This window comes from Citrus clementina, unplaced genomic scaffold (genome assembly GCF_000493195.1).
Source record: "Citrus clementina cultivar Clemenules unplaced genomic scaffold, Citrus_clementina_v1.0 scaffold_3, whole genome shotgun sequence".
Classification (NCBI taxonomy): domain Eukaryota; kingdom Viridiplantae; phylum Streptophyta; class Magnoliopsida; order Sapindales; family Rutaceae; genus Citrus; species Citrus x clementina.
In genome coordinates, this window is record NW_006262339.1 from 45796852 (window position 1) to 45813064 (window position 16213).

Here is a 16213-nt window from a genome sequence, read left to right on the forward strand (position 1 = left end):
AGTAGAATATATACCAATTTTTTTTTTTTTTTAATGAAGAAAATACAAGTTCAAAAAAAAAAAAAAACTGTGACATTATATATATATATATATCAAGACTTTAACTCAAATATATTAACCTCTCGATAATAATGAATCCATGAAAGGAAATTAACTTGTGGTTTGATTTACATGGAAGTTCCTTTCATTTGCTCTTAGTGTGCCCCTCCATAATTTGTCAGGTGGCGCACAATGGTGCGACAACTACTGTACCAATCTTTATCTGTTCTTTTTTTTTTCCCCGAATGGTACATGTTGTGTTGGGTTGGTATAGTGTTTTTATCAGTATCATGTGAAGTGTGAACTGCATCCTTGACCTAACAGAAATTATATATGAAGATAACACCTCGTCAAGAAATTTTGTTGAGGCAGAAGAAAATAAATGCTTTTCCGAAAACAGTAGTTTGTGATATCGTATGATGTGTTCTCGACTCTTACCGACTGTAAATCTTTAATGCAGTCTAACCCCCCACAGTATGAAAATGAAGAGCACAGCGTTTTGATTTAATGATTGTGACATAAATTCATTGGATGCTTGGCATTCAACTGCAACAGTGCTTGTGACAGTAATATATGAATGTTATTATGGCCTTTCGAAGTCATATAAACTTTATTAAGATTTTCAGCATCATCAGTCAATATTTAGCAAACAGATCTTCCCTCTCAGGATCTATATCATCACCCTCATCCCAAATTTCATGAGAAACTCACCAGTCCATTCACATGCTCTTTCACTTTCTTAATCAGCCTGTTCTACCCTTTCCCCTTCTTTATTACACTCACCAGCCTCTTGCCTTGGTAACAACTAGAAAAGCGCCCAAAAACTTCTTATAAAGTTTCCCATCAAAAAGCTTCTGTTAATTCAGGCTTCACATTTGATAGATATGATTTCTTTTTTTCACCCATTTTAAATCCTAGAAATAAAAGAAATGGCAGGACCAAACATGTTCATGTTGTTCATGCTCCTTGCCTGGCTAGCAAAATCTGGCGAATCGGCATCCGGGAATAGGAATAACTTCGTCCGAGATGCATGTAGTGTGACAACATATCGAGATCTTTGTATCCACTCGCTAGCACCATTTTCTAAGAGTGCTAGGAATAGTCCTGGGAAGTGGGCGCGTGCTGGCGTCTCGGTGACAATAGGTGAGGTCAAGAACGTAACTCAATTCTTGTACAAATTGAAGAGAAGAAACTTAATGAGAGGGAGAAATCGATTGGCTCTTTTAGATTGCATCGAGTGCTTTCAAGAAACCATTGATGAACTTCACATGTCGCTTGGCATACTGAGGAGGCTAAGTGCAAGAGAGTTTGATAGACAAATGGATGATCTCACAACCTTTGTGAGCGCTGCACTGACTTATGAGGACACTTGCTTGGATGGTTTTGAAGGGCAAAAGGCAACGCAAGTAGATTTGCTTAAAAAACGAGTTTTGAAAACAACTTATTTAGCAAGCAATGCTCTGGCTCTTATTAACAAACTTGCAACCACGAGTTTGGAAAGCCTTGCCCTTGCCGATCCATAATATGTGTGTGTGTGTGTGTGTGTGTGTGTGTTTACATGATACGCTCTTCAATTAAGCTGCGTGCTGAGAGGCAGAGGTGATGGCATGAAACAATAAAACTAGTAGAGATCGGGCTACTTGTTTCTCTTTAGTGTGTACTCAACTAGCTTTAATTTAATCTTCCTATTGTGTATATCTGTTGTAAAACAAATAAATTTCAAGTTTCATGAACCCATGTGGATTTACTTCCCAGAAAATCCAACCCCAGCAGTAGCTCAACAACTGTAGATCATTAGAACTTTCTTCTTCCAAAATTCTGATCTTTTTTTCTTTTGGAGTGCGACTTATAATTGTCCTCGCTTTGGGTGCGTACATAAATCCATAAAAAGCTAAACCAGTAAGCATCGGGTTTGGGCCTGTATTTTAAACCGAAATTTGCTTGTTGAGGACCCAATTCGATTAAGTGATGATACGAGACAAACAAACACAAGCGATGCGCTAAAATAATATTCCCCAACAAGCTCTCATCTCATTTTTATTCTCATTTAAAACGCACTTCCCACGTCTGTTCTGAAAATGAATGGGACTTATCTGCACAAAAGCATAAATTCTGTTCCCACAAGACAACAGGTGGGAACTTCAACCCATTTCATTTATATTTAGGCTAATAATTAATGGAGAGATTTACTTGTAAAGAAAGATAAATTTTTATTCATCCCATATATATTAGGAGAAACGATCACTAAACCAATAAGTGGTTGTCAACACCCGACCCAATCTCAAATTTAAATGAGAATAAAAAATGCAGCAAATAAAATTTGAATCCAAGGACCTAACAGGCAATTCACGGTGTAAACTGATGATAGTGGCTAGGGAAACGACAATGCAAAACTGAAGGTTAGGCCGCTTCGTTGACTTTGGATCCAACTTGTTCAAATCTAGATCCATCTGAAAAGGCCTAATGATCCTTGAGCACTCGGCCACTTCTCTATCATTTTCTCATATTTGACTACTTAAAAAAAAAAAAAAAAATCAAATGCACCTTTAGTTGGCGGAGGTATATTTAATGTTTCACCATTTTGGTAGCATATGGTGCAGGCCGGGCAGTTCATTTGCTCCACACATTTTATCATCCTCGGCAGCGGATTAACAATAATAATTTCCACAATTTACAATGAAGGAATCACGTTTGCCCATGTTCTAGTTAATTTCGTCGTTCCTTTTTTTTATTCTTCTTTGTAAGCTATGTAATAGCAATTAGAAATATTTAGCACACTTTTTTCTTTGAAAAGAATAATGATAAGAGGTCAAGTTTCAAAGAAGTGGGAATCATTTTTATTTTAATCAAGAAAAGTCATCGGTGGATTAATCCGCTTTGCTCTTGCCATCTGTCACTGAACTTGACGATGCAAAAGTGTAAAAACAAAAACGCCATTTTTGGATCAATTTCAGAGAATGGGCTTTCGTCCTAGTCATTTTGTGATTGAGAAATTGACGGAACCATGCACGGATTGCTTTGCTCCTTCGTCAAGATTGACTCTTGCCGTTTTGAAAAACAAGTGTAATAAGCTTTGTCTACAAAACTTCTCGCCCGATCGCGGTCATTTGTTATTCGTGGAGAAATTATCATTGCACCATCTTTATTTTACTTTGTGTTTATTCAACCATTATAAAATTTTAATATATTTTTTGTACTATTTTTACACTAATATCATTAAATAATTTAAACAAAATGATAATTTTACCCCTAAATAAATTAAAATATCATTTTATCTTCTAAAAATTTTGAAAAATAAAAATTTATAATTAAAAAAATACCCCTAATTTTAATAAAAATAAATCCCAAAATTAGAATTTTTATTTTTAATAAAAATTATAATTATAAAAATAATTGTAAAATTTTGGGATTTAATAAAAATCTCCTAAATTATTAAAATTTTGGGATTATTTTCTAATAAATAAATTCAGTTATTTTAATAAAATTTTGTAAAATTATAATTTTTTAATAAATAAATTCAGTTATTTTAATAAAATTTTGTAAAATTATAATTTTTTAATAAATAAATTCAGTTATTTTTATTAAAATTTTGTAAAATTAGAAAAATTTTAATAAAAATAAGGAATTATTAAAATTTTACAAAATCTAAATTTAATAAAAATCAGCTGAGCACATCTATTTGTGATTTATTTATTTTATTAAATTTAGGAATATTTTTTTAATTATAATTTTCTTAGTTTTCAAAGTTTTAATAAAATAAAATGGTCATTTAATTTATTTAGGGGCTAAAATTATCATTTCGTTTAAATTATTTAACGGTAGTTGTTCAAACGTGACTAGTTGATATAAATTAAAAAAAAAATAATGTAAAAAATATATTAAAATTTTATAATAATTATATGAATATAAAATAAAATAGAGGTTGTACTATGATAATTTCCTTTACTTATACGTCGTTTATGTTGCATGTTCGCAATTTTTTTCTTTTTATTTTATAGCCGTTCAATTAGTTGAGACTTTGCCACCAAAAAGTAAACTTTTTTTTTTTTATTATTATTATTAGTGGAAGGGGGAAAAAATGCAGAAAACTCAATACTGTTTGTCCACAAAACTTGCAGGCTGATGAATCAAGATTCCAGACAGACCAATCACTGTTTACTGGGGACCATTTGCAGTGTAGAAAAACCCAACGCTGTTGTGTAGGGTAAATTACTCGTCAATTTATTGACCAAGGTAAAAAAAAAAAAAGCCTTTATCATGGTTTATCCGTAAATTTGTATTGTAATATTTAAAATAATGTTTGACATGAATGAGGCGTTTTAGCCCGGTGATATGCATATCTATATATATTTTTTGGTTTAACATAATCTTTCATTTGATAGCTTAAAAAATAAAGCGGGTTATCGTACTGTAATTTGGCGCAGGCATAGGGTAACACAGCAATGAAATTGCACCTTTTCATGTATACTTTTAGGTGGTGTTTGGTTTTAAGAGAGTGGAGGAGAGGAAAAGAGCATAGAGGAGTGGAAGAGAATAGTAAAATTAAATTTTATTGTTTAGTTTGAAATAAAATTTAATAGGAAAAGGAATTGTAATTTTTTTTGGACAAATTTATCCTTTGTCTTAAATACTAAATTACCTATATTAGTAATAAAATATTATTTAATATTAATACCAAATTTTTTAATTTTAAAAAATTCTAAAACAATTCATGATTTATATTTAATATAAAATATAAAATAATTTAATATAGTAAACTATTAAATATTAAATATTATTTAATATTATTAAAATCCAGTCAACGGAAGTCAACGCCGGTCAACGGTGGCAGGTGACTTTTGACAGAGGTCCAGCGAATTCCGGCGGAGGTCCGAGCAAGTTCCGGTGCCGGATGAAATTCCGGCAAAATCCGGTAGAGGTCCGGCGATAATCCGACGATAGTTAATTTATATTTACATATTAAATATTAAATAAATAAATAAGTTTATTTATTTATTAAATTTTTTAAATCATTCATTAAATTTAGTTAATATAAAATTATTTATAATATTAAATTGATAAAATAAAATTATAAATAATAATAATTAATAACATTAAACAAGTGAAAATATTGAAGAACAATTTTAGAAGTTTGTGTTTTCAACATAAGAGGAATTTAAATTCTCACTCTTTGGTGTGGAATTCAAATTCTACATTATAAGGAATATTAAATTTTAATAAAAATTAAATTCTTATATATTTTATGTAACTAAACAATAAAAATAAAAATAAAATTTGAATTAATTTTCTCTCCCCCATTCTCTCCTCCCAACCAAACATGCCCTTAAAAGAGAGAGGAGAGATTGGATAACGGTTAATAAAATGAAAAATACTCGAAGAAAAGCAAAAAGCACATTAGTAGTGACCCTGGCGCGTGTTGGTGTTATGCTTTCATCATGGCACAAATGGCGGTTGGTAACTAATCGAACACAGTCAAGGCTAAGTGAAGACTGGAGAAACGTGCAAAATCTTTGTAGACACCACGTGTAGGGAGAAGAGTCGATGTCGCTTCAGTACGAATCCTGCCACGACGTGCAATATAAGCCTTGTCCACGAGGACCCCCAGACTCTCAGATACCCCTCCCTGGGTTCGCCCCACTCATCGAGTCATCGTCTCCAAATTTTCTGTTCATTTTTTATTTTTATTTTTTGGTTACACACGAAGCGGACCCAACCCAAGCAAATCAAGATAATGATATTTTTAACAATAATTCCCGTAGTCAATTTTCGATTTTACTTACTGTAACGGAATAACTTTGTTGTTACACGTGTTACTACTAGTCTCACCAGGGGCATGTTTTGGATGTGTCACGGACTCATCGTTGATGTAGGAGTTATTAGAGGTGGTGAAATGGGCTGTAATATGACATGATTTTTTTTTTTTTTATATATGTTGATAAATTTGATACAACTAATAAGTATGTTGACGTATTCCAATTTAATAAATAATCGCTTCATATTTGTAGAGACTACTTCAATATGATTACACAATTATGATGCCAATATTAATTTATCAATTTATTATATTTTTTTAAATCTGTTACTATCTACTAATTATTGTGTTATCATAATATATCAAACATCTTATATTATTCGTATCAACCATTTATTAAGTGGAATGTATTCATATTTGAATTTTTTGACACGATTATTAAATGTGTCGCATATGTATTTACTTAAATTTGACATAACACGACATGAATACGACATAATTTTATGAATTGTCACCTCAAGAAGTAATTATGTTTCTATTGAAATGAGTCAAAAAAATATCAATGCTATGCTTACTTAAGTATGACACTTATTACGTGACAAACGATGTGTCATTATTTAATTGATTAAACAGATAATTAATTATTAAGTCTTACTATTTATAACCTAAATGATAAAAATATATCGGTGGCACATTAGTTGAAATATAAATTAAGTATTTTAAGAGAATAATCATATAAATAAATAGAAAGTGTCCGATTATTTAGTTCCTACCAATGAGAGTTTGATTCTAATCCAAAATCACTTGTACTATTCTAAAAAAAAAAAAATTATTAACATGAGAGTTGTAATCTCACTGAAAATTGTAAAATTAGACTAGGCAATTAAAAAGTCATACGAAACTTTAAACAATACTGCAGTAGCCATGTCGGTACCAAACACAATTGAGTTGTATGTAATCTAACATTTCGGAATTTTCAAAGTCCAAAAGGTGCGCCCCACCATTTTCTGTGTCGGGGTCCGGGGGTGTGATTTTCATGAGGTGACCTAAACGAGCGGCTAAATTTAACCCTACGGCCAATATAACAAGAAGAAATCTTTAACTGGAAAAAAAAGAAAAAAGGAAAAAAAGAGGAACGCCTGCTTACAAGTATCATTTCTTTACATGGGACTGGAAATAAGAAATGCATGTGTCCCCTCCCGTCGGTTACGTAAAGTAATAATCTTGGCTTAAAAAGAATAACGTAAATTCATTGAAGGCATAAAATAATGTTGCAAATGTTCAATTTAAAAAAAAAAAAAAAAAGAAAATGAAAACTCGATCTAATGAGCCCATGGATTGCTGCATTTAGGACAAAGGTTAGGTATTGGTTAGTGGAATAATTGAGCGACTAAAATCACCCAATAATGGAGTACCATTTTTGGGGGCAGCATTCGACATTCGCCTACCAAGGCAGAACTCACCTAATTATATTATTATTATTAATATTGAAAACATTTAAATCTCTGTCTTCCCTTTAAAGTTACCACCACGAACGGGTAATAAATTTGGACACGAAAGCCTTCGATAATCTCCAAACAATGAACTCTATTTCTTTCCTAGACCCAACCCACAAAAAAAGCCTTTTCCCCGCGAAGGATGGAATGGGCAACTTGGATTTGCATGGACTCTCTACCGGGACCACGTGATTTGTTCTAACCATCGTAGGCTACGCGTAAAGTAGTATATCACAATGCACGAAATTAATACTCGATTTTGTGAATTATATGAGTTTTAATCATCGTATTAAGCAAAAAAACAAAATAAATTTAAAGCAAATTTTGCATTAACTGTAATCGGTAATTCCAGTGGAAGTAGTTTGTGGCGGGTAACGGAAATTGAAAAAGAAAATGTATAAAACCGCGCGTACAGAAAACGAAACAACAAAAAATATTATTAAACATTTTGGAAAACCAAAATTAAATATACGTAATTGACGTCTATACATTTTGGTAATCCAGTTCTTGTTTCATTTTGGTAATCCAGCGTGCGCCCCCCATATAATACTGTGTATATACATCTGTTACGGGCATTGAACCAATCATAATAATATTTAATTTATAAGTTCTGTTAATTTAAATATAAGATTATTGTTCTCTTAAACAAACCTGTGAAATTTGCAAATAAATTAACAACCGTCGAAATTTCTTAATTGACAATCAATTGTCGTTGGGTAATCTCAATTTATGGTGGTAAACGAGATAATTATGAACTTTCAGTTACGTTATATATATAACATAAAATAATGAGCATATCTCAACACAATGATAAGAGTTTTAATATCTAAAACAGCTGTTAATTACTTATGTCGTCAAATTTTCAAGAAAATAAAAAATAATTATACTACAGTATTAAAATTAAAAAGTCAATCACGCAACTACGAAATCAAAATTCGTAAAAATACCCCCACTAGAAGAAAGTTCACAAAGCATTAATTTAATTACGTAATAATTTCCTACTATTTGGAAATTCGAATCCCACCAAATGACGACAATCATTTACTCGACAAAGTCGTACCACAATGGCCTTTCCGCAATTTTCCACCAAACGGAGCCCTCATCTTTTCCCCTCCCCTTTTTATAAACCAAAACCCCACAACTCCAAAACGAAAATCGCACCAATCCTGCACAGCATAAAACACAAGCCGGTGACTGAGCTCTCCCGGCCTGTTCAACTCAGCTGTAGCTCGTGAAAAATTCACCTTCTCTTTTATATTTCTTCTCTCTTTGATCAGCTGATCTCGACATTGGAGCGAGGTGGGGTGTGATTAGAAATTCCCGAGGATGGGGTCTGAGCTCATATACAGAGGCCACGACAGTCAACTGGCGACGGATTCTTATTCCCCTAAACCCATCAAGCCATGGTTCGCCGTGACCCAACCGATTCGCTACATGCTCCGCGAGCAGCGACTCGTGTTCGTCCTCGTCGGCATTGCTATCGCCACCCTGTTTTTTACCGTCATTCCGACGTCGTATCCCGCCTCGTACGGTGGGGCCCGCGGCCACGTAGCGATCTCGGATTCGCTGTCGTATTACCCCGTCGAGACGTACCAAAGAGCCTACAACCCTCGCGTCGGGTTCGGGGCGGTGAATTCGGGCGGGAAGATTCCCCTGGGGCTGAAACGGAAGGGGCTTAGAATAGTCGTCACGGGTGGGGCGGGGTTCGTCGGGTCTCACCTCGTGGACCGTCTGATCGCGAGGGGCGACAGCGTGATCGTTGTAGATAATTTCTTCACGGGAAGGAAAGAAAACGTGATGCACCACTTTGGTAACCCGAATTTTGAGCTCATCAGACACGACGTCGTCGAGCCTCTCTTGCTTGAAGTCGACCAGATCTACCATCTCGCTTGTCCCGCATCTCCAGTTCATTACAAATTCAACCCCGTCAAGACTATTATATCCTTTTTTTCTTTCGAAAGGACAAAAATATTGTTGTTTTCAGAAAAAAAGTTTATTTTCAGCTCATATCTTTTGTTTTGTTTTTATTTTAAAAAAGAACTTGGTTGTTTTTTTTTTTTTTTTCCTTAATGAGAAATTTTACAAGACGAATGTGGTGGGAACATTGAACATGCTTGGATTGGCGAAGAGAGTGGGAGCGAGGTTCTTATTAACGAGTACCAGTGAAGTGTACGGTGACCCTCTTCAGCATCCACAGAAGGAGACTTACTGGGGCAACGTCAATCCTATCGGTACATATTTCTTCTCATTCTCTCTCATTTTTTAGTTTTCATTAGTCAATTTCGGCCATCACGCAAAGCATGTCGTTTCTTTATTTTACTGTATCGAAACGGCGCCCTTTAGCAGCCCGGGCAAAGCGGAGGCTGTTTATCATGACTTCAGATCTGATGATGGCCGCGTCTAGCGGTGCGCTAATCAAATGGTTCCAATTTCACCACGTATTTGTTATCGTAACTTCAACAAATCGGCGGATGTTTGTTTGAAGTTTGAACGGTGATAATGGTAACGTTGTTGTAGTGCGCGTGGTAGATTGTAAAAATGACAAACGTTGAGGGAGGGGTATTTTAGTAAACGGGATGGTTTGTGAAATATGAATGTTAGTGCGGCGCCTAGATCTGACGGGTACTGTATTCTCGGTTTTAAAATAAATCTGACAACGGGTTTGGGTTCGAATGTTGGAATGCATGACAGGTGTCCGAAGTTGTTACGATGAGGGAAAGCGAACTGCTGAAACGTTGACCATGGACTACCACAGAGGAGCTGGCGTGGAGGTTTGTTAAAGTTACCCATTGATTAATTTCAATTAACTGTTAGTTATAAAATTTTTCAGAGATGACAAATTGGACATTATTTATTCTTGTTTTAATTCTTTTTCAGGTTAGGATTGCTAGAATTTTCAACACTTATGGACCCCGTATGTGTATCGATGATGGTCGCGTTGTCAGTAATTTTGTTGCTCAGGTATTCTTTTGCGGTATTTTGTATTATATAATTACAAATGGTGGTGGCCCTAGTGGGTGTATTATTTAGTTAAAGATAATTTGTTGCAATGATGCAGGCTTTAAGGAAGGAGCCTTTGACTGTATATGGAGATGGGAAGCAGACTAGGAGTTTCCAATTTGTTTCTGATTTGGTAAGACTAACAGAAACCATTTGAGTATTTACAATATTATTATTATGTATTTTTACTATCTGATCAGTATTTTCGAAGTGCTAGTATGGTCACTGCTTATTCATTTTTTTGGGTAACTTTAAGATTCTTTGATGCTTCTACACTTGGATTAGCTTTCTAATAAAATAGATGGGTTGGGCATCTCTTGAGCAAGAGATTTGTCTTGTTTTAGGGAAGTTTGTTCTATAGATGTATTTGAATTCTAGCTCACTATGCATTGCACATGTTATTGTTAGAAAATACAAATTGGGATTACTTTTTCCATGCGGGCAGCACGTGTTTGGGGAAATTGGTTTTTTACTTCCTGGATTAGAATTTGCAGCATGGTGAACAGTTTGTGCAGTGCCAAAATGAGGCAGTTGATGTTATATGACCATAAATTTTTCTTTGGCAAGTTCTAACTAAAGAGGCAAAAACCATGTGACTAGGAGCCAATGAAGTCCTAAGTGGGCCAGGCGTATTAATAGTCCCCCTAGATATGTATAGCAGTATACCACGGTCTCTTTTGCATCATCAATTTACACTTAGTGGGACAAGAAAAGAAAAGAAAAGACCCTATCATTAAGTAGACAGTATCAATGACAAGATTCTCCGGTCCCTCTGACCTCTCTCCATTGAACTGATCATTTCTAAGTATTTTATATTAGGTTGAAAGTAAATTCATATCCTACTGGATTGGCAAGCTGATTTTATTAGAAGGTTAATAACTTAATATATAATTCTTCTTTATAGGGGTTACGTGGTACTAGGTAGGTTGTTGCCAATCCCGAGTAAGATTTCTCTGAATACTACTTTCTTTCAAGAATATCATAATAATAACAATTCCTCTTAAGTAATAATAGTAACAAAAGTCTCAGTAATATTTCAGGGGTATATTTACCATGGTTGTGGAACTGTCCTCTCCAGATGGTTATAGATTCAGTATGGTTGCTGCTTTTCAGTTTTTTTTTTAAAGATGATTTGTTGCAATGTGTGTCAAAATAGGTGGAGGGTCTGATGCGCCTCATGGAGGGAGAACATGTGGGTCCTTTTAATCTTGGAAATCCGGGTGAATTTACCATGCTTGAACTTGCTCAGGTATGTCTCATTTCATTGAAGAATATTCATAATTTTGATGGTTTCATTCTTTCACTTTGTGGCATTGTTGCTTCTTTAGTTATTCATTTCATTGTCTGTTGCCCACAACTGTTGCGATTTCAGAAGATCTCTGGTCACGAGTACAGTGAAACGGATACTATATAAGATAAACTTTGTTTAGACATATACAAATATGTCTAGTATGGCAACAGTGTCTTTATACGGCTTTTCTAATTTCATATATTTATTTTTTGGGTTCAATAGAAATAATCTGGTTTTACATCATTATGTATTTGTAGATCAATATGTTTATGATTATAGAAATTGCCTCAGTAACCAGATCACTCATTTAATGTCAGATCTAAATATATCAAGACAAATTCAATGACCTTCCAAGCCATAAAATCCAATGTGAAACATAAGAATGTATTTTTTTTTTATTCCATGAGACTATTACTCAGACTATAACTCATATTAGATGAGACTATAATTGATATTTATAAATCAGACTATTACTAGGACTAGTTTACATCAATTTTTTATGAAGCACTGTCCAGATTTTTAACCCTTACTAATATTCAAGAGATGTTTAACCCTTACTAATATTCAAGAGATGTTTACTGCACTCACACTTACTAAGGTGAAGACTGCCTGTACTCAATTATTTATTATAATTAAGGAAGGAATAACCTCTGGGTTTGTGGGGGTTCGAATTGTTGCCCTCACGTTTGGAGGGCAGCAGCCCTGACCATACAGCCAAAGGCCGAGTGGCAAAAGAATGTATTTTAATACCACAGATCTTGTTTTATCTGTTGTTTTTTTCCAGTTTGATTTTAGCAAGAGATAGTAATACCAGCAGGTTCTGTAAATTAATGTCTTGTACCTGGCATTTTTGCTTCCATAATAAATCTGAGTCTTCTCCTCCTCCTCGTTGTTTTGCTGCAGGTGGTCCAGGAAACAATTGACCCAAATGCAAAAATAGAGTTCAGGCCCAACACTGAAGATGATCCACACAAGAGGAAGCCTGATATCTCAAGGGCTAAAGAGCTTCTTGGTTGGGAACCAAAGGTATCATTGAGGAAGGGTCTCCCCAAGATGGTCAAAGATTTCCGGCAGCGTATCTTTGGTGACCACAAGGAAGGTGGTGCAGGTGCCACCCCCGACACCACGTCATCGGCGTAACTTGGCCCGTGTACTTCTTAGAGTGATCAAAGGAAGGGGAAATGTTTGGTTGAAAACAATTCCCCCTTTTTCCTCCTCGAGAACAACATATGGTAGCCACATTCAACAGCAGCAGCGGTAGCAGCAGATGAGCCCTTTGTTATCTATATCTGGCTTAGATTTCAAGGTGCCCTGATATAAATTCGTTTTCCTATTTTCTTGTAATTTTCTATGTTATCCTGATCCTGAGTTTGATAGACAGCAAGCATTACCGTTACAATTTATCCAGTTCTTATCTTCCGATTGTAGTAGAGGAGTTTGTTACTGAAAATAGGCAGTAGACCACATTTCTTTGTTCCTTTCGTTCTGTTTTTTGATAATGTACTTATTTTTGTTGTTTCATTTCGACCATAAAGACTCAAATCTTAATAATCGCCCACTACATGATACTAGTTGGCCGACAAACCACACACTGCTCGTCTTCTTGAGCTGGTGACAAACACCATTCAAACATTTGACTGTAAACGGAAATCCACAGAGAGCATCACCTATCTGAAGTCTGAACCATCATATATCCCTTGGTCAGGTAATATAATCACCTGACTACAAAAATCAACGGGCTAGTGGAGACAAATAAAAGTCACTGACTTTATAATAAACTTTCAGACCAAACATGTTAATCCCTAAAAATGTAAATGGATCTGTCACGCAACATAGTCCACAAATATCAAGACAACCGTTCTAACATCATCGAGAATGATTTCTAAAGACCGCTATATCACTTGGGATTTCTAAGGACAATGATTACAGAGTCCCCTCGAAGGAACATCTTGCTGATGAATCTGTCTTTGTTGACCGGAAGAGCTTTCTTCTTTCCTTTCCCAGTCTTGGGCAACTGAACCAAAAGTAAATACAGACATCAGGCATTGTAGCATCAGAATCAGGAAAAGAATAATAAATAAATAAATAAATAAATAAATAAAGATCGGTGGAAAATAACAAACCTCAGTCCACATCTCCCTGACATTTTCAAGGACCATGTTGCAGTGTCGATCAAATGCCCTCACACGGCCAAGAAGCTTCTTGTTGTTCCGGCAGTTGATTAGCACCTGAGTGAACAAGTGATTAAATGGCAACAAAAATATTGTAACAAAGCCATATCCATATGATAATTTACAAGCAGATCTCACAAGCCAATACCTGGAGAACTATAAACTCCAAGGCCCAAAAGCAGAAAAGCATAAGGGTTGTTTGGGAGTTTCGAAAACTGAACCGAATTTGGATAACAAGCATTATGCTACCTACTTCTGGTTAAAACCAACAGAACATTAATTTGGAAAAGCAGGCAGTGAAGCCTAATAAACAAAACAATTCTGTTACAGAGATCACCTTAAAATGTCAAACTTCACTTTAATCAGACCATTCCAGCAAACTGGTTTAGAGTTTCTCAAACAGCCCCTAGCTAAATAGTCACCTTATCAAACTACCAGCATCCTCAGCTTGCATTTGATTACATAAATAATTTAGAAACTTCCTACAAAAACTACGCAAGGCACTTGATAATCTTTTGCTCTTATTAAATGTAAATATAGTTGCATAATACCTGAGTGTTATTTTTAACACTCATCATCAGAACAGAAAGTGGCCCAGTGTTGAATTCCTCTTCCTCAGTCTTTCCACCCTGCCACAAACAGTATAAATAAGAGGTATATAAGCTAAGTTCAGCATAAAAGTAGGATAACGGCAATCCAGAGACAAAGCTGATAAAAATCTTAATAAACAGTAAGAAATGTTACAGTGGTATCCTCATCCATTGCTCTACTGCAAAAGAATCAAAAAGGAAGAGAAATAATGTTAGTTGGCACATTGTCAATATACAATGATGCAAAACAAGCCGACAAAGCAATTAAATCAGTGAAGCATACAAATACACTAAACTATCTAAGAGGACAAAACCAAAAAAAAAAATGAGGGACAGGACAGTGAGGGCATAGCAGTGCTGCATGCAAGATGTACTTCTGCTGTCAAACAAAAAATTCTAACAAAAAGGAATATATTGAGTGCTCATGCAAAGGTAAATCAGTTAAAGAATTAGAAACCTATTATCATGTCTTGAGATATATTAAAGATTTGAGCTCCTTTTCTACTTAACTGAAATTCCAAAGCTCCAACTCTAATACACACACACACACACACACACGCACGCACACAAACTTCAATTTCTGATAGAACCAACTGTTACTTTGTCCCCTGATTCCCACAAATAGACTAATGAACAGATTTTGTAAAATCCCCAACATGAGCATAATTTGAACCAAAAACGAGTCAATCCACACGTATAAATACCCCAGTTATTCAATAACCATACATTCAAAAAACTTTCCTCGCAAAGATAGACTAAAAGAAATTCAAAGAGTCAAGGATTAGAAGTCAAAAACACTGGCGAACAAGCAGCACACATAACAAACCCTAACTTGTTAAATTATAAAAGGAACAAAATAACCGACAAGAAAATAGAAACGCGAAAATGGAGTCGAGTACCTCATCTTCACTCGAGTCTCCCAAACCTGCAAAATAAATAAGTAATAAGCAAAGATAAAAAATGAAAATAAAAATAAAAAACGAACAAGCTGGCAATTATCTTAAAAAGGATAAAATGAGTAATAAATCCGCAAAAAAAGAAGAAGAAGAAGAAGAAGAAGAGGAAAACAGTATAAAAACGAAACAGAACGATAAAGAACTAGGGATCTAAGAGAACTCACGACGACAGGGTATAGACTTTAGAGAGAGCGAGAGGGTGAAGGGGATCTTGGGCAGAGAAGTGAGAGTTGAAGAGTGAGAGAGAGAGAGCGAAAAACGAATGTTGATAATTTAGAACAGTTGGGCTATTGCAGACGATTGATTCAGTCTGCAATTACGCTTTGGAACCAGCTGCCGAAACCACAAAGGCCCAGGCTCCTATTTAGACCGGGCTTTGATCTTTCACTTACACAAGCCCTTTCTTCTTTTTGTTTTTTTCAATATTAATAAAAAACATTGAGAGTTGCTTTAATATAAAAGACAAATTAGTAGAAAGTGAAAATAAATAAATAAATAAACAAACATTTCTCTATTTGCAAATTTATATATTTGTTTTGTGGAAGTATTGCAAACAAATAATGGAAGAAATAAAAATATATATATATAATACAGGCTTAGTGAGAGTGAGAGAAGACAATCAGAAGGAATAAATTTTCAGAAAAAGCCATAACCCCCTACATTATGAAATTTGATATTTTTCAAAATGCTCACACTTGCTCGCTTCCACCTTCACTTATATATACGATTATGTTAATGAAATTTATTGTCACAATAGTACAAAGTGAGTAGCATAGTGGAATCTAAATTTGAATGTTGGATTATGTGCAGTAGTGGATAAGGTAATGTGGGACGTGTATAATTCACAACATTCTCTATATTTAAAATTTTCTAAGATATGACACCAAAAGTTTCATGCAGTGGTTTTTAAACAATTTA

The 16213-nt window shown here is 34.7% G+C and overlaps 3 protein-coding genes across 4 annotated transcripts; 2 read left to right on the forward strand and 1 right to left on the reverse strand.

Annotated features, from left to right (window-relative positions):
- Positions 1-562: 562 nt before the first annotated feature.
- Positions 563-1820, forward strand: LOC18045881 (pectinesterase inhibitor 6). Its single transcript, XM_006444290.2, has one exon. It carries the CDS (start codon positions 969-971, stop codon positions 1560-1562), a length of 594 nt encoding a protein of 197 aa, XP_006444353.1. The 5' UTR covers positions 563-968; the 3' UTR covers positions 1563-1820.
- A 6585-nt stretch (positions 1821-8405) lies between these two features.
- Positions 8406-13097, forward strand: LOC18045882 (UDP-glucuronic acid decarboxylase 2). Its single transcript, XM_006444291.2, has 7 exons — positions 8406-9225; positions 9371-9518; positions 9979-10058; positions 10165-10248; positions 10346-10420; positions 11444-11536; positions 12482-13097. Exons 1-7 carry the CDS (start codon positions 8614-8616, stop codon positions 12716-12718), a joined length of 1329 nt encoding a protein of 442 aa, XP_006444354.1. The 5' UTR covers positions 8406-8613; the 3' UTR covers positions 12719-13097.
- Positions 13098-13321: 224 nt separating this feature from the next.
- Positions 13322-15598, reverse strand: LOC18045883 (probable small nuclear ribonucleoprotein Sm D2). 2 transcript variants are annotated; one of them, XM_006444292.2, is made up of 6 exons: positions 15460-15598; positions 15239-15264; positions 14494-14518; positions 14301-14378; positions 13702-13776; positions 13322-13592 (listed from the first exon to the last, which is right to left on the reverse strand). In XM_006444292.2, the coding sequence occupies exons 2-6, from the start codon at positions 15241-15243 to the stop codon at positions 13476-13478; spliced, it is 300 nt and encodes a 99-aa protein (XP_006444355.1). In that variant the 5' UTR covers positions 15244-15264; positions 15460-15598; the 3' UTR covers positions 13322-13475. The 2 variants fall into 2 exon arrangements, with proteins under 2 accessions (XP_006444355.1, XP_006444357.1); XM_006444294.2 differs by having other exon boundaries at positions 13702-13806; positions 15460-15591.
- Between the last annotated feature and the right edge of the window lie 615 nt (positions 15599-16213).

Coding starts and splice junctions, on each gene's coding strand:
- LOC18045881 (XM_006444290.2), top strand. CDS start 969: ATGGCAGGACCAAACATGTTCATGTTGTTCATGCTCCTTGCCTGGCTA.
- LOC18045882 (XM_006444291.2), top strand. CDS start 8,614: ATGGGGTCTGAGCTCATATACAGAGGCCACGACAGTCAACTGGCGACG. Junction 9,226..9,370: donor TCAACCCCGTCAAGACTATT/ATATCCTTTTTT, acceptor GAGAAATTTTAC/AAGACGAATGTGGTGGGAAC. Junction 9,519..9,978: donor GGGCAACGTCAATCCTATCG/GTACATATTTCT, acceptor AATGCATGACAG/GTGTCCGAAGTTGTTACGAT.
- LOC18045883 (XM_006444294.2), bottom strand. Junction 14,379..14,493: donor CAATGGATGAGGATACCACT/GTAACATTTCTT, acceptor TGTTTGTGGCAG/GGTGGAAAGACTGAGGAAGA. Junction 13,807..14,300: donor GTGTTAAAAATAACACTCAG/GTATTATGCAAC, acceptor TTGTTCACTCAG/GTGCTAATCAACTGCCGGAA.